The 23,654-nt window shown below is 45.4% G+C and overlaps 1 protein-coding gene and 1 long non-coding RNA gene across 2 annotated transcripts in view; both read right to left on the bottom strand.

Annotated features, from left to right (window-relative positions):
- CKMT2 (creatine kinase, mitochondrial 2) overlaps positions 1–23,654 on the bottom strand; it is a 24,102-nt gene extending 448 nt beyond the window's left edge. The window contains exons 1-10 of the mRNA XM_086868053.1: positions 23,506–23,654; positions 19,018–19,091; positions 16,097–16,254; positions 14,228–14,426; positions 12,567–12,662; positions 9,724–9,945; positions 6,830–6,915; positions 4,894–5,017; positions 3,104–3,238; positions 2,698–2,823 (exon numbers count right to left, since the gene is read on the bottom strand). Of these exons, the coding sequence (XP_086724179.1) occupies positions 2,698–2,823; positions 3,104–3,238; positions 4,894–5,017; positions 6,830–6,915; positions 9,724–9,945; positions 12,567–12,662; positions 14,228–14,426; positions 16,097–16,248 (1,140 nt within the window). The 5' untranslated portion in view covers positions 16,249–16,254; positions 19,018–19,091; positions 23,506–23,654. The remainder of the gene's footprint in view (positions 1–2,697; positions 2,824–3,103; positions 3,239–4,893; positions 5,018–6,829; positions 6,916–9,723; positions 9,946–12,566; positions 12,663–14,227; positions 14,427–16,096; positions 16,255–19,017; positions 19,092–23,505) is intronic.
- LOC147647961 (uncharacterized) lies at positions 22,598–23,136 on the bottom strand. The gene is made up of 2 exons (XR_015280740.1): positions 22,893–23,136; positions 22,598–22,746 (listed from the first exon to the last, which is right to left on the bottom strand). It is a non-coding gene; the product is annotated as an uncharacterized LOC147647961 (long non-coding RNA).

Raw genomic sequence — 23,654 nt, 5'->3', positions numbered from 1 at the left:
TTAAGTCCCTTAACTTCCACCAAACTGTGCTCCCACAGGAACAAACCAACCAGGCAAAAATCCTTATATAAAGTGTTGAGGAGGGAGCTGAGGGACCTGTTTCAAACATGACCCCTGAGAGCGTGCAGGTGCTCCACAGGTGTTGCTGGGCACAGCACACACAGCTCAGGACTCACACTGCTCTGCAGCACCCAGCACTCCTTTGCTCCCAGATTTTGAGTTGATGCCTCAGGATTTAGCTGTTAAATTTTTCAGATCCTGTGCTGCTTCAGTGTGTAACCCTAAAACTCCACGCCCTGTCAGCTGCTGATCTCCCCTTTTATTCAGACACAACAAATCCCCTCTAGGCCTGAAACTCAAGGACACCTCACTGGCTCAGGCCCCGAGAGATGTAAACAACAGAGAATTGAGGGGGGGAAATTGGAGAAAATGACCTGAAGCTGTAACTGGAGAATTAACCCCTGATATGCAAATGGAACAAACTTTTATCTGTATGAAAAGCTCGTGACCACTGTCCATTTTGGGTGTAGCCCCTCAAAGGTTTCTGACAGCCCAAGGTATATCTATTGAAGGTCTTTAATAAATATGCACTTTATTATCTTTAGCTTAGGCTCTGTTATAGGCAGCCACTCCAAGGCATCAGTGACCAGGGTGGGATTCGCCCCAGGCCCAGAGCAACACCCAAATTCATAATTCTGTGTAGCAGGGAGTGGTAATAACCTGCTTCACAATTGCTGGAGAACACAAGGGGCCCTGTCCCCAGCAGACAGGTGACATGTGAGGACCACAGACCCTGTGACACTGTGAGGCAGCAAGATGAAGCTGATATTTCTTAATCTCCATGAAATGGTTCATTAGCAACCTTTAATTTAACCTGTTAACTGGCTTTTTAAAACCAAATGCAAAGACTAAATCCCATTGTCTCTTTATTGTGACCGTTGCTGTTTTTCAAGGGATTTGTTTTCACTACAAAGCATTTTGGTGGCTTAGTAGTTTGTTGTCTTTTTTCAGACTAGCTGTGTTGGGAATTCAGAGGTCTGAATTTGCAGCCTCCATAAGAAAACAAATTTCATATTAAGTTTGTATTGACCAGTAACTGAAACAGAGCAAAAATGCAAACGGTTTTATCTTGCACCTTTGGGAACATAATTCAGCTCTGCAAACACGTTTACCATATAATGGAATTTATTTAATTATGTACTGGAAAAAATTTATCCTATAATAAAAGTTTTTTTATCCCCTTGACTATGTCTTGTGTTATTTAGATTCCAGAATCTCCAAGACAGGGCTTGCGTCTTATCTCTTGCCTTAATCCTTTGGATCCTTGCTGTAGGAGGCACCACTGACTTCAGTGTAACTCTTTGTATAAGCAAAAATTTGTAGGCTTAGGCTGTCTGTCAGCAGGACTCAATTTATCATGCTGTGTAATCCCTTTTTTATTATTAATGTTACTTCAATGTAAAACACACATGATGATGTCTGTTAATAGATGTCTTTGTCACAGGCTGTTTTGGCAAATAAGACTTGATATAGCTTGATGGTATTTCACTCTTATTTATTTTGCTCCCTGTTACTTATTTCATTCTAGATCCAAAGGAACACAGGTGCCTACATCCAGCTTCAATATTTACAGTTCCAGACATCTGCCCTTGGCTGTGGGGACATGGAAAGGCAGGTGTGGATCAGAAAGCACAGGTCACCCTGGCTGGGCTGTCCCCGTGGCAGGAGGGCACTGTGGGCTGGGTGAATGCTGTTGTCACCCAGGTGCATTATCCCAGGTTATATTTCTGTTATGAAAACTGACCTAGAATGAGTCTGGCCCCAGGTCTGGGGCTGCAACACCAGCACTGCATCCATATCCAACCTGCCACAGCCTTGGGGCTCGGCTGAGTCCGAGCTGTGGGAGGAGGCTGCAGCTCCTGGGCATGGCTGCTGCTCCCCATCCTCGCTAGCTCTGCTCTTAGAACTGCTCTGCCTTATAAAATATTAAACTTGTGGCTGCAGTGAGGGGTGGGACCCGAGCTGCCAGCAGGGCAGCAGCTGCTCCAGGCTGCAGGGTCATTTCCATGCTCTGGCACAGCAAATTCCTTCTCCCTGAAAGGGAGCGAGACATCTTCACAGCACACGTCTGAGGTGCACCCACCTCGCTGCAGTCTGTGCCCTACAGGGAGGGCTCAGGGCACACTATTAAATCTTAGCCCTGGTTTCAATCTCTGATTTAAACACAGCTCTCTTGTGTGCTCTGCTGAGAGCCACACAGGACAGGTGAACAGCCCCAACTCCTTGGTCACTGTGGAGTGGCAGCCTTGTGTAACCATGGAGAAAACGTGTGATGTGCTACGGAAAGGAGCACAGAGCCCTTCACCAAGCCTTGCTTTGGTGCCTGAGTCCCAGGCTGGGTTAGGACTCCATGGCTGCTTCCTTCCAGCACCTGCACACCCTCACAGAGACCCTCATGACATGTCTGTAGTTGTGCAGCTTGCTCAGGGCTGGGTTTTTGCAAACAGGGGCATTTATCCAGCACCTCACACACGTTAACAGTTTTCCTTTCAGTGAGCACTGCCACCAGATTCACCAGGAGTAAAAACTGCCAGGGATCACTGAGGTCAGCAGAGGGAAACTGACCCATGCCAGTGCAGATCTCAGCTAAAAAGCAAGGGGAGAACAGGGAAAGGCATGCCAAGATGAGCAGGTTACCTCTGAGCGGCCGAGGCGGTCCAGGTTGGAGATGTCGTAGATGTCGGCCACAGCCGCCGTGTCCACCCCGCCGGTGCCACGCTTCTGCAGGCGCAGGTTCTCCAGGATCTTGGAGAACCTGGGGTCCTGTCAGGAGGAACAGCTCTGAGCTCACTGCCTTTCCCCTGCTGTGCTGAGCAGAGTCACAGCAGAGCTGTGATCCTTACAGCACTGCCAGAAGGACAAGCAGAGGGGGAGAGTTTTCTCACTCCTTCGATTACAGCCCATCTTTGCTGCTTCCCGCGCTGGTTTTGCATGCACTATCCCTCCTTACACACACCCTGCTAACGTGCCATTTCTCCTGTGCTCCCTCACACCCCGGGAGAGCTGGCTGGTGTGGCTTAGGTGAGGTTTACACGCCGTGTACCTTGCTGAGCCTGGGCAGCCTGACGTGGACTCCTGCGCGCAGCCCCGTGCCCAGGTTGGAGGGACAGGTCAGCACGTACCCCAGACGCTCGTTCCACATGAACTCCCAGCCCCGCTCCTTGATCAGCCTTTCCACCTGTGGTGGAGACAAACAGAAAGGGCAGCATCCACAAGTGTCTTGTCTGAAGTTACTCGTGGAGCAGCAGGAATTTACACCTGGGTGCAGTCTGGTCTAGGTGTGACACAAATGTTTGCACCCCTCAGGTGCCACAGGGGTTTATTCACCAGCCTCTCATGACCACAATCTTGCAGACCCGTGGTCACTTCATCAGAAAACTCCCTGTTGTGGTGTTTTGGTAAAGCCTTGGCCCTTGGAGCCACGTCTCCACCTAAGAGTTGTGTCTTTTGCCATTTGTTTACAACTCCGGAATTTTGAAGCGAGTTTGCAGCACAGTACCCCAAAGGACTCAAACACCACGAAGCAAACAGAAGGGGCTGAACCCGAGTTTTGTGTAGCTTTCTAGCTGATGTCATGGCTCCTTGAAGAGGATGTTTGGCCTCTGGTCTCTGACCAGAATTGACAGGAGAGTGAAATAATTACCTGCAGAAAATCACAAGGGTTTATTGTCCTTTGAATAACCTGTTCACTCATCTATGCTTGTGCAAACCCAATACAGTTTCAGTTCTGTTCTCGTCTCCCCCTGAGGAGAACTGGATACATAAACCAGCTCACAAGAGTCCTACAAATACAGCTGAATACTTCAGGTCTGCAGAAGGATACAGAATAAATGACTCTCCTAGGATTGCTTCTGTATTTTGTGAGGATAACACAACTGATGGTGGGAAACTAGACCCAGTTTACTGCCCCAGACACTGGGGGCACAGCTCCCAAAGCTGCCCCACCACTTTCCATCTCCACAGGCTGCCATGAGCTCAGCTCAACAGCAGAGGCAAAGCTGGGAGCAACATCTGCAACATCTGGTGGGGCCACCACCTGTGCACTGCTCCATCTCACAGCTGTGCCTGGAAACCCACCCTGGAAATTCTCAGTGGCCACCTTGATGCCAACACAGCACAAATCAGATGGCTTTGTTTTTCTGTGCCCCAAAACCCACTGCAAACCCTAACCCAGACCATTCCAGGGTTCCTTGATATTACCTGTGGGGCGCAGGAACGTTCTGTTTCTCTGGTGACTCAACATTTTTTGTGCCAGATCAGGTCTGAGGGCTGCACTGGGCCCCCACCCAACCTGAGTCATAGCTGGATTGTCTGGGTAAAACTGTTTCAAACCACACCCTTTCCCAGGAAGCCTTTCTTACCACTGTGATTAGTTAGATCAAAATAATACCCAGGAGCCCTGGCTCTGAGTTGTCAGTATTTTAATCAGAAACCCCCATATCTCCCCAGAATTGTGGGTCCTAAACTCTGAGTCCTTTGCACAACCTCAGCAGCCTCCACTCTGCTCCAGCCTCAGAAATGAGGAGGGTGAGCCAAATAAAGCCTTCAATGAAGCAAATCAAACAACCCAAATAAAATGATTCATTTACGATTTCCCACAGTCTTCAGGCACAAAAAAAGAGGGGGGAAAAAAGAAAAGGGATATTTATTTATTTTGCCCTACAACTCAGCTAGCAATCTGCCCGTGTTTCCTGCTTCATCTGTGTTGATGTGGGTTATGGCCTGATGTGACTTTGTTTCATTGCTCCTAGAGATGTCAGCTGAGTGTGAACCATGGTAAGCAGGGCTGACAGCAGTGAACAAACAAGAGTAATAAACTCATGGAGACTCTACCTCTTTTAATCCACGGCAGAATCTTTCAAAGACACGTTTCATGTTGCCGCCCTTCTCCATGGAGATCACCCTGGTGTGGTCCTCTTCATTAATCCAAATGAGAAATGTCTTCTCATTGTTGTGCCTAGTCAAGAGGGGAGAAAAAAAAATCATAATACCTATAAAAAGGCAAGCCCTGAGAAATAATTCTCAGTGTCCTTAGTTTTATCAGAGTCTTTCCAAGCAGCAGAGATGTTAAACATGCCATAATCAAGCTGCTGTCTGGAGAGAGGGATTGCAGCTGGTTGCACACTGGACCCCTCACGCCTGTGGCATTGCAGCATCTCTTGGGCACAGCGTGAGGAGAGCTTTCTGCTCACACCATGCTGCTGGGCAAGGAAAATGTGTGTTCCTCCATCAGGAGCACAGCTGTGGGCACAGCCAAGGGAAAAGCCAAGCTCTGCACCCTCTGTCCTCAGGGAAGGGCTCTGTTGCTCTCACAAGACCCAAACCCCTACGTGCTGCTGGGAGCCAAGTAATGTGTGCTTTCTTCATTTTGTTCTCCCCTGCCTCCAATGCCTGCATCCCTCAAGGGATGTGTCTGGGATCCCTCAGTGACCCTGCTCTGCCAGAAAGGACAGAACCCCTGCAAACCCACTCCTGCCTCAAGCAGGCAGTCAGGGCTGGGTCACTTTCCCTGGCTTTTTCTCTGCTTGGCCAGTCTCCTACTACTGCCTTCCTACAGCACGTAGGAGGTGATTGATGGGATCAGAACCGTTTGTGCCAGCACTGAAATACCACCAGGTTTAAGGCACATGAAAGTGAAAGCTCAAGATCACTGAGATCCTGACTTTCAGCTGGTCTTTTGCCACCTCTCCTTTTCTTTCTGCAGTGAGCAATGCTGAGCAGGTGTAAACATCCTGTGCCCTGAGGCTGGGGTCAGCCCAGGTCCGGCCACCTCCTCCTCAGTCACGCACAAATGCTGAGGGAAGGTTTTATAAATAGTCTGAGTTTGGCCTAACTCACCTCCCCCTTTCAGTTAAACAAGTGTCCCCATCGCTTTCACATTTGAACTGTGCCACTGCTGACTGTGCTGGTGGTGGAAATGGTCCTGCAGCCCGTAACATGGACAGGATGGAAACCATCAAAAGAAAAATTATTTCCATGATCTGCAATTTGTGCAAAATGTCCCTTTTTGACAGCAATTTTTTTCAGGAGACAAGGCAGATTTTCAAGATGTGGCTTTCAGAAGTACTTTCCAATCACACTAATTTTTTTTTGTTCCATTTTCCCTGATATTTCACATGCAAAAGAAGCCAAAACCCAGGTTTTATTCAGGAAAACCCTGGCTAGTACATGTGCTGTTGGTACTTCTGTTTGTTTGTGGAGACAAGGAATGAGGTGCCTCAAGCTTTATCCTTCTCCTCTTCCCCAGACTTTGATGGGGACCAAAGAATCTGCACCCCGTTGAATCTAACAGGAACCTTGTTGAAATGAAAAAGCCCTCACAGTTTCCCAGCTGGTTTTTGTGGGTGATCAGGTGTCACACAGGTGACTCCTCAGATGATTTTTGGAGTCAGAGCACCTGGCAATGCCCACAAGTGCAGCAGGGTGGATGCAGATGCACCTGCATCCTCTGCTGATGGTTTGTGCACCCGTCTCAGAGCTGTTACCCTTTATCTCCACAGCAGATACTGTATTTGGGTGCAATATCAAGCGTGTTGTGACAGGAGAAGCAGACCTAGAACAGAGCAGGAATTCCCTGTCTCCTTTCCATCCCGCTCATTTGGGAGGAAAGGGTGGTTCTCAGCCCCGGGAACTGAAACATTTCTCTTTTTAGGGCAAACTGTGCATGCTGTGAGTGCAGGGCCGGAGCTGTGCAGGGTTAGGACGAGCAGGGAGGTTTGTAAGGCGATCTTTAGGCAGGACACAGGACTCTGCAGGTCACACAACATACCAGATTCCTCTGGCGTCCGGCCAGTCACGGGCCATCCCAGCACATGTGAGCAGAGGGGACACGGGCTTGTCAAAGAGAAAGTGATCCTGGGCACACAGACAGGGCCAGAGCGAGACAGAGAAAACAAAACAAAACTCCAGTTATCCCGGATGAACTCTAACACTGTCCAGAGCCCTTCTTGTGAAGGCAGTGGAAGCAGAAGCAAATCACACAGTACAGCCTGGGAACCCGGCTCCCCTGCCTGGAAACTGAAATCTCTTCAGGGTGATTTTCCTCAGTCATGCAGATGCTTGCTGACATGTTTGGCCAAAAACATTTTCCAAATGTAGGGAGGGATGGGAAGTGGGACCTAGATCCACATGGACACAGCAAAGGATGCTCTGGAGGACCTGGCTCCAGAGATCTCTGCATTCAGACACTTTTCAACAGAGGAGAGGACAATGAGTTCATTAGGATTGAAAAAAACACCAAAACAAAGCAAAACAAAAACCAAACAATAAAAACTGCTATGTCTGGAAAGATACTTCTCCAGCATGGAGATTGAGATATTTATTCTGACCATGAACTCAAGGCAGGAATTAAATCAGTGCTAATTTCAGCCTTTTGGAATCACAGGCTTGTTATGTTCCTTAACAGAGATGCTATTTGTGACTTAATAAATGTAGTACTTGCTGTGCCACCAACTTCCCCATGCCTAATACTTTAGATTTTTAAAAATTAATTGTTTTGGGGTTTTTTCCCCCCTGAAAAAAATAAGTTTTTTATTATTGATTTTCACGTGTGTGCTAAAAACTAGTATTTCTTAGTTCTTTGAACACCACCATATCAAATATTGGGGGGCTTTCACTGGCAGTGCTGTTGGTTTTATTTATTTTTATTTATTTTTAAACCTAGGGCTTAACTAGAAATGGTGAGGCAATTTATCCAGAAGGCATATGACGCGGCACACACATTGATGTGGCTTTTTTCCCTTAATGAAAAATGTAATAGTAATTATTATATTCTTCATTTCACTTAGGTTTTCATCTTTGAATGCTTTGTAATGGACACGGTGCAGCCAGAACTCCAACCATGCAGGAAGAAAAGGTGTCGAGTTCCCTTTGTTCTTCAAAGGGACACAAAATTTCCTCCCTCAGCCCGCTCCACTTGACACTTTGCTTGAAACAAAAATTCTGCTTTTTGCCAGAAAAGAGCTGTTAGTTTTCTTCATGAGCATATGGCCCAAATCTCCAAAACACCGAATGCCTTCTGTGCTGAGTGCAATTCAAGTAGCACTGATTTATTTCACTGAAATAAACTTTGATCTTACAGGGCTCAAATGGCAGCTTTTAAAAGCTGTCAGGAAGCCTGATCCCACAGAGGTGCCAGGTCCTGGGGTGAGCTGTGCTGTGAGGCAAGGAATGCACCTCAGGTTACAACATTGGTTTCTGATCTCTCTAAATTTGCATTATCAATCATGAAACCAAACAAAATGAGATAAAATGCTGAACCAATGGAGCCTGTTCCTCTTCCCATAGGAAGGTTCCCTTAAACTGTGAAGGAATTACATTCTTCACACTCCTGTTTCAACCTCTGCTTCCTGAGGAGCTGTCTCCTGCTGAAAATAAAACCTGCAGTAGGTCATCAACGTCCTGTCAATAAACATATTACCAGGGACATTCAATTAAAAGAAGTTACTGACCTTACATAAATTCTTAACACCCGGTTCCAGGGTTATAAATAGTTACCTTATTCCTAGCTCCCCTTTGGTTGGTGTTACGGAACAATGTCAATAAATTCTATAATGAATATAGCTAAGAGTGCACAGCCATTCCTTTGGATAGTTAAAACACACATTCAAGCTTTGTCTGACATGTCACATGCTGTGACAAAGTCCGTGGTGAAAATTCTTGTGTTTCCATCTGTGTGACAACGAGAACTCTTTTTACAGGCCTGACCCTTCAATTCCTTAAACACAATGACAGGACTGGGAAAAAAAGTCACCTGGGTGCATTAAGCCACGGTCACCTGTAGGAAATCAGAATTTGTGTAGTGTTCACCTATGAAGTTACAGCCAAATTTTGGGAAATTAGAATTAGTGTCATTTTGACATAGAGAAATCACAGGCAATGCCCCCAGCCCCTACAGTGTAGAATACAGACACCATGTAATATCTACCTCAGTTTAATACTTTTAGTTGGAATGGTTATTAATATAGAAACTATCAATCCTTGCTCAAGGAAAGGCCCTGAATTTGTCTCATTACCTGTCCTGAGAGGTGGCAGCAGCCTCGAGTGTTTGATTTGACACAGGCCCCACTCTCTGGAATACAAATCCCTGCCACAGGCCTGCACAGTGATGTACTTATCAGAAATACAGACCCTGGGTGGCTGGCTTTGCCATTAGAAGTATTGACATAATTGCCTTCCAGCGTTCCCAGGTTGTGCCCTGCCCTGGTGTGTGACTCTGAACTCCACACAAAGTGACAGCAAGCTCTCCTCACAGCTCAGGCACACACAACAATCCTTTCCCCGCCCCACAGCCAAGGGCAGCGCTGCAGCTTTGGGCCCAAAAAGCACAAACAGCCCCCAGCTGAGGAGAGCAAGCTGGGAGGATGGGACTGCATCCCCTGCAGCTGCAATTGCACAATTCACCCCCAGCTGGGGATGGACCAAAGTGATCCAAGGGTGAAACTCCTGAGCCGTCCTGGCTGCAGCCAGGGCCGGGCTCTTGCAGTGCCCAAGGTACATCCTTGGAAGGGCTTTTAATGGATCCCTGCTTTATTCCTTGAACCCTGCCCAGCCCCTGCCCCTGGAGCCTCTGCAGGCACCAGGAGCGCAGGGTGGTGGTGCTGGGCTCCGCGGGGAAGCCCCGGGGGCTGCGGGGATGAAGCTGAAATACCCAGCAGGACTTACATCGATGAGCTGCTGCTGCTCCCGCTCGGTCATGCTGGTCAGGCTGTAGTACTTGCCGGACAGGTCTCCCCGCAGGCCGGAGAGCGCGGTGACCACCACGTTCTCCACCTCCCTGCGCTCGGCGCGGCTGCAGGCGGGCGGCAGGCTCAGCCCGCGGATGCTGCGCCCGGTGCGCACCCGCGACGACAGCACATAGCGCTCGTCGAACTGCCCGTGCGTGATCTGCGGGGGTTAAACCTCGCTTAAAACACACATTAAACACTGCACCTGCTCCTAGGTACGGCCCCGCCGCCGCTGCTGGCAGCCGCTTGTGGGGGCGAGTTAGGCGAGTAAAGAAATTGAGTTTTAACTGGAATAAGGAATAATTTATATGTGTGTATATATATATATATATATATATATGTATGTATGTATGTATGTATATTTATATATTTATATATTTATATATTTTTATATATATATATTTTATATATATATAGTTTGTTTGTTTGTTTGTTTGTTTATTTAATATATTTATTTCTGTATTTATTTATCTTTTTATCTCTTATGATTATAATAATATATATAACATATATATTATATATTATATATTATATATTATATCTATTTATATCTATTTATATATTATATTGTATATTGTACATTATATATTATATATTGTTATATATATTTATATAATTATTATACATATTATATATTATTTTATATATTTATATAATCATTATATATTATATATTATTATATATAATTATATATTAATTATATATTATAAAATATAAATTGCATACACTTTATATATAATTATTATATATAAATAATTATTACATATAAATAATAACTGAAGGAAATTCGAAGCGAAAAAAATTATTTGTTTATTTTGTATTTATAGATGCTTTTATGTATTGTAAATATCATTATATCTAATATACAAATATATATTTATATATTATAACGTATGTATTGTATATTTTATAAATATATTTATTCTATATAAATAATAAGTTAAGGAAATTCAAAGTGAAAAAACCTCATTTATTTATTATATATTTATATACAATAAATCTAATTATATATAAATATATATTATATATAAAATATATCTTGTACATTTTTTATATATATATATTTATTATATATAAATAATAACTTCAGGAAATTCGAAGTGAAAAAATATTTATTTACTTTATATAATAAATCAAATTATGTATAATATGTAAATACATATTTTATATATTATAAAATATTTATATTATATATTTTATATATTTTTATTATATATATAAATAACAATATAAATAATATTGTTACTTATAATAACATAATAAATAATAATATAAATAAATAATAATATAAACAATATAAACAATAACATAAGGAAATTCAAAGGGGAAAATATTTATTATATATTTATATATATTTATATATTGTAAATATTTTTATACATGATATATATTATAAAATATATAACATTCTATTATATATAAATAATTACTTAAGGAAACTGAAAGTGAAAAAAAAATAATAAAAGGATCTAAGAAAAGAGCAATGTGAGTGCTTAATGATTACTAGGTGTGGTTAGGTTATACACCTTCTGCTTGTAGAAGGAATACATAGTCAACAAAAGCCAAGATGAAATGAGCAGACCAAGGAGATACATATAAAATAGACCAGGGTGCATAAATCACTCCTCTTGTCTTAAAGCTTAATTAGAATAAAACCATGTGTCATTTACTGGTGCTAAGTTGTGTTTGTAGGAGGAGACAAGAAACAAGGAGCCTTGTGGAAATGAAGGAACCATGTGTGCACCTGCAGGTGAGGGACCTGAACTGTGCCCAAGAGGACCAGGAGAGCTGCCAGCAGCACACAGGGGGAAAGTTCAAGCCCAAGGAAGAGGAAGATTTCATTAAAAGGACCCCAGACCCATTTCAAAAGAAAGACTGAGCATGCCCAGAGGGGCGTGGAGCTCATTACCATACGAAATGAGAGCAGGCAGTCAGGCAATGAATATGTGTAATTATGTGTAATCCTATCCATATGTAATACTTTGGAAATAAATAGAGAATGAGGGGCAGTGGGGAACGCACACGACCTTGGGAGAGGACTCCATGTGCCACCCTGCTGTAATAAACATATCCTCCCTAATCTGAAATACTTAGAGAGTCCTCTGTCTGTGATCTTACTGCTTCCACAGGTTTTAAACTGCTTTTAGGTATGATAAAATGTGTAATCACTTGTAAAAGGAGAAGCAAGGCTTTCAGGAGGTGCAAGCGGGCTTCAGCAAGGTGAACTTTAAGATATGTTTGATATTGCAAAATGTTTCTCCAAGATAGCATGAGCAGAGAAGTGAAAACTATAAAAAGAGGAGTACCAAGCTCAAAGTAGCATCAGCAGACCGCCCTAGACTGCTGACATCTGCAAATTAGTGAATTGTGCAAACACTGCAAAAATCTGCAGCGAGATTGTGGTTAAGGAGCTCAGAATAAATCTATGAGGTCATCTATCTGTAACAGCATGGGCGTGGGAATGAGATGGGCTTTAGGATCCCTGCCAGCCCAGCCCAGCCCATTTTGTGATGGGTCTGTGACCTGTAAGCTCATGAACAGACCCACAGTGCCCACTGAGGCTGTGTCCCTAATGTTTGGTACAGCTGGGGCTGATTCCCTGCTGAGAACAAGGGCTGCAGCTGGCAGGGCCATGACTGGCACACCATTTTCCTTAAACACAAAAAAAATCAGGTCTTCCCAGCTGGACCAAGGGAAATGAAAGTAATGGTGCTTACAGCATCATCACTGGAATAAGCAGCTCAGAGCATTTCTGGTGTCATTGCTCTGTTTCAGTCCTACCTTGGATGCATCCAGGTCCGTGTGATGTCTCATTGTCCGTGGGTCGTAGCCATTATGTCTGGCCTTAATGACAGGGTCAAAAATCTCAGCAAACACCTGTGGGGTCAGGAGAGTCTAGAGAGAGTCTGCAGCACCACAGAGACACATCCCCACAGCAGCTCCAGGCAGAAGCTGGGCTTTGGGGTGTATTGCCCACCAGAACCGACCCCCAGAGCCCCCAAGCCCGTGGTTGTAGGCCATGCAGGAGCACCCTGAGCCCTCCCTGCTGTGCTCCCTGTCCTGGTTAGAGCCACCTGGCTCAGGTGTGCTGCACACCTGCACAGGCACACCAAACCTGAGCCAGGCGTGGCAGGTGTGCCAGCCCACCCTCCCTGGGACACCCTGGGGAGGAACAGGCACCACTGCACCAACCAGACCTCAGGGTCAACAGCTGTGAGGTCTTTCTCTTGTTTTCCTCTTCTCCCTGCAGAGCTAAATGATCTGTCCACCCTAATGCTGTTTGTCTTCAGCTTTCCTCACGGTCCACAGGCTGTGTCTCAGTGATGTCTGGCACTGCCCAGGAGACATTTCTGCCTCTGCTGCCTCACAATGTGATTTCCACATTAGGCTGGCTTGGCGTGTCTCGGAGTGGGATCATTTTTCCATGAATTAGGTTTGGTTGCAGGCAGGAGGGCACTGCTGGAGGTGGGTACCAGCTGCTGCCAAGCAGGTACATTTCATTACCTGCCACTGCAGCACAGGGGACACCTGTGGCAATGCCACGTCTTCCCGCTTTTCCTGACCCGGAGAAGCAGGGAGAACACCAGCCTGCCCCCGATGTACCCTGCTGGAGTCTGAGACACACAGAGTGTGTGCCCTTGTCTCTGGTGCCAGGCTCTGAGATCCAGGAGAACACTGAATTTCATACAACATGAACTTTGTGGGCATGTTTTCATGAAAACAAATGTTGAAGTTAGAAAAGCTAAAAGTGTGTATAGATTGTAGAGTTTTCTTAAGTCACTGGGTGAAAAAGTTAGAGTTTAAACCAGTTTAGAGAGCAGAAGACAAAATGGAAGATTTAGAGTGGTGTCTCTTTTCCTTCTTTCTTCTTCGTTTTCTTGTCATAGAAGTTTTTAGGTAGTAGGAGGTGATTGCATAAAAAATGTTGCAGTGCAGCACACAGGTGAAGGGTCATTGGGGCATGAAGAAAAATAATATACGTGTCTATTGTTAATTGGATAAGAGTAAGTATAAAGATAAAAAGGCTGCGCAGTTCAGGGCCTTTTTGTGCTTGCAAAGCCAAAGTGAGCTAAAAAGAGCAGGATGAATTGAACTTGAGCAGAAGTCTAGAAAAGTCTGCCAAGTTTTGTGATAACATCCTAATAAACACGAGAAACAGATCCTCACGAGCTTTGGAGTTTTCTTCAAACCCGGAGAACTGAGATAAGCAGGACTCCCCACGAGGGAGGATCCCAGAGGAGCTCAGCTCAGAGAAGCTGAGCAATCCAGGTGTGAAGAGAAGTGCAGAAGAAGTGCAGCAGAATCAGAGAAAAACAGGTTAAAAAGTCACAGTACCCTCTGGGACACAACTTGTCTGAGGAACACGCTCCCTGTTGGGAATCTGTTTCCACTGATGGGAGCACCACGAGCGCAGGCCCGGCCAGGCCCGTGTGCCCTCTTACCTCGTAGGACTCCTCGTCCCCGGCCACCATGCCCACCGTCTTGATGAAGGGGTGGCCAGGGTTGTCCACCCCGGTCTGGATGCACTGGTCCAGGGTGTAGCCGTTGGGGGTCATCTTGTCCCGGAGGCGGGAGTAGATGCCCGGGGTCAGGCACTCGGCCATGCAGTTGTTGTGCTTGCGCAGGTCGGGGTAGTCAGCGCTGTGGGGACAGGAACCCGAGGCATAACTGTGTGCCCTGGACAGCCATCCCCCACTCTGTGGGAAGATAAAGGTGTAATTCCCCTCGGGCTGCGTGCTGTGCTGCCCCTCAGGAGGGAGAGAAGGTGCTGGTGCCGAGCACAGCCCGCGTTGTGCTGCGCTTTGGGCTGTGCTCGGGGCCGGCAGGGAAATGGGGCCAAAGGGACCCAAACGGGCACTGACCCCACTGAGACATCTCAGTGGGCAGGGGAGAGCCCCAGCTCCGGTTTGTGCAGCTGGACACAGACTGGAGTCTGGATGAAGAAGGGCTCTGTAGGTGCTCTCACAGCTTGGTGGCACCAGAGGGGCTGTCTGCCCTGCCAGCTGTGTCTGAAGTACCAGGGCTGGGGGTGGTGGCACTGCTGTCTGCAGGAGGCAGCAGGCTGTGTGGGGACAGGCAAAATAAAGATGTGAGGCTTTGGCAAGGGATTTTTCAACTCTGTCAGTCCTCAGCTCTCTTGTACTCATCGTGGTTTGCTTTATCTGATATTTCTCTAAGAATGTATTTTAGCTAGGATTGTATAAATTAAATAATAAAATGAGTCTGTCAGAGCCTGATCCACATTACCTTTGGCAAAGTCAGAGAAAAAGGCCTGTAATTAATTTCTAACCATCAGCCAGTCAGTTTTTACCAGAATTAGGAGTATTTCCAGTACAGCAGTAATACAGGAGATTATTACTGCTTGCATGGAGGAGATACTTTCACATTCTACTGGAACAGAGTCCATACAATCAGCAGTCCAGTTGGTGGGTCTGCAAAGCTGTTGGTCAGTGATGAGTTAAATGTGATGATATAAATATAATGATGTACTACTAAACCTGAGGCATATATATGGCTTGCTGTTGTTCAGCAGTGTTGGTTTTGGTTGGTTTGGGGGCATTTTTTGAGAGCTGATATCTCACTGATGCCTCAGGATTTTAGTTTTTTCATGTTTCAGCTCCTGCAGTGCACTGGTGCACAGCTCTGAGCTGCATGCAGAGTGTCAGCCACTGTCCTCACACTTTGGTCACACACAACAATCCCTCTGGGCCCGGAGCTCAAGGACACCCCACAGCCTCAGGCCCCAAAAGCACAAACAAAAGTGACTTGGGGACAGCAAACTGGGGCTAAATGACTTCATTAGCTGAAGCTGTAATTGCAGGGTTAACCCTGAGATGTGAATGGACCCAAGTTAGAACTGTCTGAAACACTGGTGACCATTGTCCAGCTTGGTGTAGGCCCTGGGAGGCTCCTGCCAGCCCAAGGTGCAGCTACTGAAGGCCTTTAGCAAATAAACACTTTATTCTCTCAGTCTTGTCTGGCCTCTGGTGTAGGTGATGCTCCAAGCATCACCAACCCATCCCATGGATCCCATCCCCTGGATCCCATCCCCTGGATCCCATCCCATCCCCTGGATCCCATCCCCTGGATCCCATCCCCTGGATCCCATCCCATCCCCTGGATCCCATCCCATCCCATCCCATCCCATCCCATCCCATCCCATCCCATCCCATCCCATCCCATCCCATCCCATGGATCCCATCCAAGCCCTGGCAGGCTGCAGCAGACCTGGGGGTGCTGGAGATGCCGGAGCCCAGCCCAGGTGTGCAGCTGTGGTGGCACCACTCCCTCCCCAGCTGCCATGTGCTCACCTGGGCGGGAAGAGCTTCCTCTTCTCCTGCACGGCGGCGCTGACGTTGTGCTGGCCCAGCAGGTAGCCCGTGGCCAGCACCCCCGTGCCCGCGGCGGCGAACAGCGCGGGGGCTGCGCGCCCGGCCAGGAGACGGCAGAAGGTGCCAGCCATTCCTCTCTGCAAGGAGCACAGCCAGGGTCAGCTCTGCAGGAACAGCTCCCTGCTGGCTGGCCCTCACTCTGATAGATCCCCTTTCAACAATTATTTCAATATCAATTATTACTGTGAATGTGTATATATTAATAGATATAGTCATAATATTACAATATATATAATATAGCGTGACATAACATAACACAATACAATACAATATAATGTAGTGTAATGTAATATAAAGTATATTTCATATATAATATATATTTTGTATATGTAATATATATTTGATGTATCTTACTACTATATAATGGTATATAATATATTCTACATAATATACTAGTGTTAGTATAATATATAGTAGTATTAATACTATATATAGTAGTATATATAGTATATATAGTATATATATTATACTACTATATAGTAGCAATACTATAATTTAATAATTAATTGTAATTAATAATTAATAATATATAATAATATCTATAGTATTAATACTATACTAGTATTAATGTTAGTATAGTTCATAATTACTTTTTAACTACTTTCAGTGTAGCATAATTTGTTAATAACCCATTTGATGAGTGGGTTATATATTTATATATATATATTTTAGTGTGATAAATATATCTGTTTATTTCTATTTTTACTTAAAGACAAATATTAATATAAAATATAAATATTAATATAAAAATATAAAAATATAACAGTTATAATTTTTTAATTTTATATATTTTATATTTATAAATAAATATAATTTACAAATGAATAATAAAATAATATATAAGTAAAATGATATCTATTTTAAAATAAAACCATGCAATATACATATTTATATTTAAAAATTGCTGTTTAGGCTCTCTCAGAATATCAAAGTAGAGGCTCTCTGCTGTGTATGATGACATTAACTTTGCAGACCTCGCTAATGCCTTTATTTGTGTGGCTGACTGACAGTGGTGATAATAACTCTGATAATGTTGTGGAAGAGCTGATGTTGATTTAATGCACTGGTGGAGTATCTTATCTGTAGGGTAACACTGAAAAGAAGCAGGTAAATAAACTCTGGTAGAAGGAATGCAAAGAGGAATTCAGCCCTGAGCCTGTCAAGAAGTGTCAAAGCACAGAGCAGGGGCCTTGTGAGGATGTAAAATCCACACATTTCATCTGCAGGCTGTGCTTCAGGGAGAGGGGTCAGGGCTGGAACCGAGCAAAAGCACATGTAAACCCCAAGGGATGTTTGATTAGGTGCAATCCTCATCAAGATGCATTTGACCAATGTCACGGAAGGGTAGATAAGAGGAATTGTTAGAGTGAACCTCTGGCAGTTTACCAGCACCCAGCAGTGTAAAAGTCCCTTTTATCCCATGTAGGAGTGGATTTATCCACTCTGGATCAATGTGGGCAGTGTCTGAGGCCTAAGGCTGGCCGAGGATCTGGCATTTCTCTGGGAGTCTGAAGGAGGCAGCCCGGGATTTTCCTTACAAGAATGAAGTTTGGGTTAGGATTGCTGAGTTCCTTAGCAAGATACTGTCCAAATAAAGGACAATTCTCTGAATCTAAATTCCAATCTGTGTAATTGACATAGGCTTTTTTTTCAGACTGGGCTCTGGTAGATCACCTCTGGGAAATGAGCATGGAAGATTTACCAAAAACTGTGGAAGATTTACCATTTCTTCCAGGCTCTGCTGTTTCAGTTGCTTTTCCAAAAGCTTTTTCCAGAGTGATTTATTTATTTATTTATTTATTTTTTGCAATCTCTTCACCATCCTTTTGGAGGTTATACTAAACTCCTCGAAGCATTTGATTTTATTTTTAGTGAGCAAAATTTTAGTGGGTAAATTCCCAGCATTCCCATTTGGAGTCATAAGTTTCATGTCCTCTATTGTGCTTCAGCAATTTTTTACCAGAATCTTTTCCCTCTGCCTCCTCCATGCCTTTGAAACACAACACACAGTTAATATAATGTTACTTTCAGAGACAGGTGCTGGCTGACAGAAATTTTGGTATTTTTTCACTGAAATCGATGAATTCATTTGGGTGAGCTGCAGGACGGGCTCTTGTGACTGCAGCAGGATTTCTCCCTCCCAAAATGCAATGTTTGACTGTAAATAAACATCAAGTCAGAGGTTTCTGATGGAGATTTTCCTGATGATTCCGTTTCTGTGTTTTTAGCAGATGGTTCTTGTGCCTTTTCACTGTATAGCACCCTCATCCTACACTCTGGAAATATTTCCTTCTGACTAATCTGCTCAGAACTATTGTTGTCACACCTTAGTGTCTGTGAAACACCATATGTATTTTCACAACAGCTCTGGGTATTTATAGTTTGCGTCACCATCCTAAGGAGCTGGCTGGCAGTCAAAAACCTGTCCTGAAAACCACCAGACACATCACAATCCCACTGCAGAGGATGATATTATGATTTAAACAGCCCCCAGCACTCACCAGCACCCTCTCCAGCGAGGAATTTTTGGGAGCTGCGGAGCCCTGTGTGGTTCACGGGACAAAACTGACCTGTACGTGTGATTAAAGTGGAGGAATCACCTGCAGGGTGTGCTTAGGAAGGATTCTGGGCACAGCAGGGTAACTGTGGCAGGGGATGCCCAGGGCAGGGGGATTCTGTGTCTGTCTGTCCATGTCCACGTGTCTGGATGTGCCTCGCTGGGTTTCACCCCCAGCACAGCTTTGTCACACCAGCCTTGCAATGTCCCAGAGCAAAGTGTTTTCCCTCTGTGTCCCAGGGCCCTCTGGCACTGCTGGGTCACAGAAAAGCCTCTGCTTTACCTGACAGACACTTCTCTGGCAGCTCCCAGAAGCCTCCCACTCAGGAGACGCCACAGACTGCGCAGGTTGTCTACCTAAAAAAACAGAAACCAGAGTAAAACTGGGGTTTTCTACTCTCTTTTCTTAAAAAAAACCCCACAGTGCTCAGCTACACGTCTCTTCTTACGGTGGCAGGTGTGATGGCAGCACAGAATTGTTATCATTTGTGTCTGCCTAGTTCCAGGGGCTAGGGGAAGATGAAATTGAGGAGAAGATAAGGGAGTGTGATCCTTCCTGGCTCCGGGCTCAGTCTCGGCTTTGGCCACACGGGTGGGCTCTAGTCCCAGGTATGAATGTGCTGCAGAGCCACAAAAACAGCAGGAGCAGGAAAAAACACAGTGTACAGCTGGGCAGAAATAAAAGTTCTTACAAAATGAGGGCACAAATTGAAAAAGAAACTTCATTTGATGAGAAACAATGTCATCTGGGATGGGAGGCCAATTTTTTCCCTTCAAAAGATTGCATGATTTTTAAGTACTGCATTGCCTCAAAACAAGCCTCTTAAAAGATTCATTTGGAAAGAGTCCGAATGCAAAGGCCCCAGACTAAGGAAAGATCCTCATCAAAGCTTTTTGTCAAGTCTGACCTCAAACCATTAATATATTCAGCTCTTCTTTCCCCACAGAAATTGCCAGCCTGCCTCTGCAGTAGGTTTGTTCCATCATTACCTCTGATTAAAGGAGTGTGTTTGTCCTAGGAGCACTTTACCAGAATTACTCTGCTGTGATTCAGGATTCAGCACAGAACATCTTTAAGCCTCCACTGCAAGGATTTTGCTTTCATCAGGGTAATTTAACCATGGCACAGCCTAAAAACTGCAAGGGCAGGTTTTCCTCCCGTAGGAGTTTCCTGAGTGTCTTCCCTTGTGCCCACCATAGAAAACCCATTTTCTTGTGAGTGTCTCGGTGCAGCTGGGAGTGGGGATGGACTCTGCCTCACAAACAGAATATTTTGTGAGGGTCTTGTTTCTACCCCTTGGGAAGGAATGGAGTGTTTGCCTGAGCTGCCCAGGTGTGCTGGAAGGAAAACTTCTGTTTTGTGTTCAAAGCCATTTAGAGACAGCATGGTCTGGGAAAGAGAAATAAATTGTAAGGATTAATCAGCCTGAGGTAAAAAAAAAAAACCCAAAAAAACTCCAGTTCCTGGCCTGCACATCTGTTCAGTTTGAATCAATGGCCTGTGATGGGGGCTGTCTTGCAACTCTATCAGCCCCATCAAGGTTTTTTTGCTATTACTTGAATTTTCTCTTTAAACTGGAATATCCCCTCATGGGCAAAGGAGTTTTCTCTTCTGCTGTGGAATTCCGAAGGCACTGACAAAAAATTCTTAGAGGGTTCTTGATTATGATTTATTGATTTCTACCTAAATTTTTATCCGTGGTAAGTGGCTCATTAATTCCATAATATTAACTTCCGTAAGTTTCAGGTTCTTTCAGTCCACCCCAAGCTACCTGAGAATTTGGCTTTATTTTAGACAGGACTAGCTGCCTCTAAACTCACACTGACAATCATTATCCTGTCATTTGTCCAAGAGAGATCTGATTTCTGTGTGATTAGACACAACACCCTTTTTGGGTGTAAACCTTAACAGCTTCATTTTTGAGACTTTTAACAGGACTTCCTGGTGCAAGATCTCAGTCTTGTGTCACTCTGGCAATGCCCTGCAGCAATAGAACTCTTTCTCCAAAATGTAATGGGTCAGCACACTGAGAGGCAGCTCCTCCATTATGCAGATAATGATTTAATCATGATGCAGATTAATGATGCAGATATTCTGGCACGTTGTGTAAGAAATGCTGAGAGATGTGTCCCATCTGGGCTGCCCTGCTGTGCTCTGTCCGTGCTCCTGTCCTGGAGGGAGGCTCAGGTTCCGTGTCCCAGCCCACGTTCTGCACCAGGGCTGTTTTCTACAGGTGATTCCACCTGCAGCCAGGGCTGGCTTTGGGTTTTCCTCCTACTCCTCAAGCGTACTGCCGGCTGTTTGAGGGTCTGTGAGCTTGACAGAATGTCCCCACGACTTGCCTTGTGTGTTTCCCCTGGTAGCTGTCCCTCAGTGCTGCTCAGGATGTCTCTGTGCCCCTGGCCAGGCCAGGGGATGGGGCACAGCTCGGTGCTGGGCTGTCACAAAGTCCTGCCCAGCCTCACCCAGGGAAGGCACAAGTGCTGCTGCACCAGGAGCAGCCTCCCTGAGCCAGGCTCCCTCCAGCACGAGGGAGTTCCTCCCAGTTCGGGTTATTTCCACAGGAATCCCCCCGTGGGGCTGCAGCAGGTGACCTCCAGTGCCAGCCCCGGGCTCCTCCTTCACCCTCCTCATCCTCACCCCCTGGGCTCCAGGAAGGGCGAGCCAGCGTGGATCCAAGCCAGCCCTGCCTTTCCCAGGGCAGAATTCCCACATGCCATGGCCAGGGAGCCAGCACGTGTCCAAAAAGGTCACAGTCCTGGAGGTCACAGCCCTTCTGGCTCTGCTGGGCTACCTGTGACACTGCAGGTCACTGCCACCCTGCCAGGACTGCACCTGGGCTCTCACACCTTTAAATGCAGGTGTGGTCTCATCTCTGCCACCTGCCAGGCACAAAAGGTGGACACAAAGGCCAGCACCAAGGCTTGGAAGAAGCCACTGCAGCAAATCTGGTGCTGGCTGAAGAACAGCCCAAAGCATTGCAGCTGCCACTTCTGCAGGTGGAGGGGCTCTTTGTGACCACAGCTGGAACCCCAGGAACTCCACAACCCCTTCTAATATTGAAAAAAAAATAATAAAAAAGAATAAGAAAGAAGAAAGATATATCATATTATAATATGATATATTATTATATATATAATAATATATACTATTTATATATACTATATATATATAATAATATATACTATTTATATATACTATATATATATATATATATATAAAAGTGTTTTTCCTGCTAGTTCCTCACTTTGTTGAACCTCTTCTAAATGGGAAGTTTCCAGCTCCATCTTTCCCTGGATGCTTTTAAACAGAGGTATTGGTGATCCAATATTTCACACCTGCCTGGAGGGCAGGCAAGTGCCGGGGTTACAGTGACATTTCTAGAAATAGAGGCAGATTAAATATTTGAGCCGTGTCATGGGTGGTATTAATTGCCACCCCATGTGATCCTGAGTGACATTTGGGAGGAATGGCAGAGTCACAGCTAAAGTTCAGCTCCACAGGGGATGTGTGTGCACGTCTTACCCCACAAAGCTCTTTAGCCAGAGGATCCCTGTGCTGAGCTGGACCCTCACGTGGTGCAGGGACAGGGAGCCTGGCCTTTTAGATTTGAGAAGTAATTCCTCTAAGCCATCCTTAGCTCCAGCTAAAGCCTACAGAGGGCAGTGGAAAGTTTTCCCCGCCCGCCTGTGGAAGGTTCTGGAGCCTCAGAAACATCTGCAGCGGCTGTCATGAGTCACTGCTCGCCTCAGAGGCCATTTTTAGACACCCAGAAATCAGTTTACATCTCCCTTGGCTTGCTGCATCACCCTCCAGCTCAGAGAGTAAGACACACATTGAAACATCCAGCCCCACAAAGCAATACTGGTGATTTTTTGTTTCCAGTTTCTCAGCATCACTCAGAGCCCTTTGACTCATCTGAGTTTTCTGAGATACAGCCTCCAATGTGCAGGAACAGCATCAAGTGCAGACATCATCCTGGCAGTGCCTTAATCACAGCGTGGAACATCTCTAACACAGAATACCAACCACATTTCAGGGTCTTCCTCCTCGTAATTCCAGAGGGCAGCCAATGGTTATAAAAACTCACTAATTTGGGGGGGGGGGGGGGGGGGGAAGGATAAAAAAAAAAAAGGATAAAATTCCAAGCTATGAACCTGTGACCAGATTCGTGTGAGTAGAGAAGGCAGGGTAACTCTTCATAGATCAGACCACAACCCCTTGGTACCACCATGATTTTTGGTTTCTGAAGCTGAAGGTCTGGCTGGTCAGACCCGACCAGGTGAGACCCAGACGCCCAAATTCTCCTGCCAAAGCCCAGCCAAGGTGCAGGCACCGCTCACCCTTCTGAGCCAATCTGGTGCCATTTTGCAGTATAAACCTCTCATCTTCGCAGTGCAGAGAGCTACAATCAAAACCACAAAAAACTCATGTAATAGGAGACATTTTCTCTGACCTTGCCACACATCTGCAAAGACTCTTATCTTTCTCTGACTGAAATTGTTACTTAAGGGTCAGCATTAATGTCGGGACTTTATGATCCTAGAGGTCTTTTTCAAACCTTAATAATCCTGTGATCCCATTATTTGAAGCAGCTGCACAGCGGGGGCTGGCACATACTTCCCTGCACCAAGCACTTACATGAGTCAATAAATTATAACCAAATTAACACCACCACCCTGTGGTGCCTTGAATCCGCTTTTAATAACCCTTCCATTTGAAATGCTAGGGTTTGAGGCTGGAAAAGCAATATAATTGTAGTCACATTACCTTGGAGCTGGAGGTAGGGACGTCCTGCTGCCCGCAGCGAGCCCAGAGTGTAAAGGCAGCGGGAGGCTGGGCACTGACAGCAGCCCTGGAAACCTGAGACGGCCAAAAGGAGGTGAGGGCAACAAAAATAATCCTGCTGCAGGGGCCAA

The sequence above is a fragment of the Cyanistes caeruleus genome, chromosome Z, assembly GCF_971803275.1.
Source record: "Cyanistes caeruleus chromosome Z, bCyaCae1.hap1.1, whole genome shotgun sequence".
In the NCBI taxonomy this organism is placed as follows: Eukaryota; Metazoa; Chordata; class Aves; order Passeriformes; family Paridae; genus Cyanistes; species Cyanistes caeruleus.
This window is presented reverse-complemented; position numbering and strand designations above follow the sequence as displayed.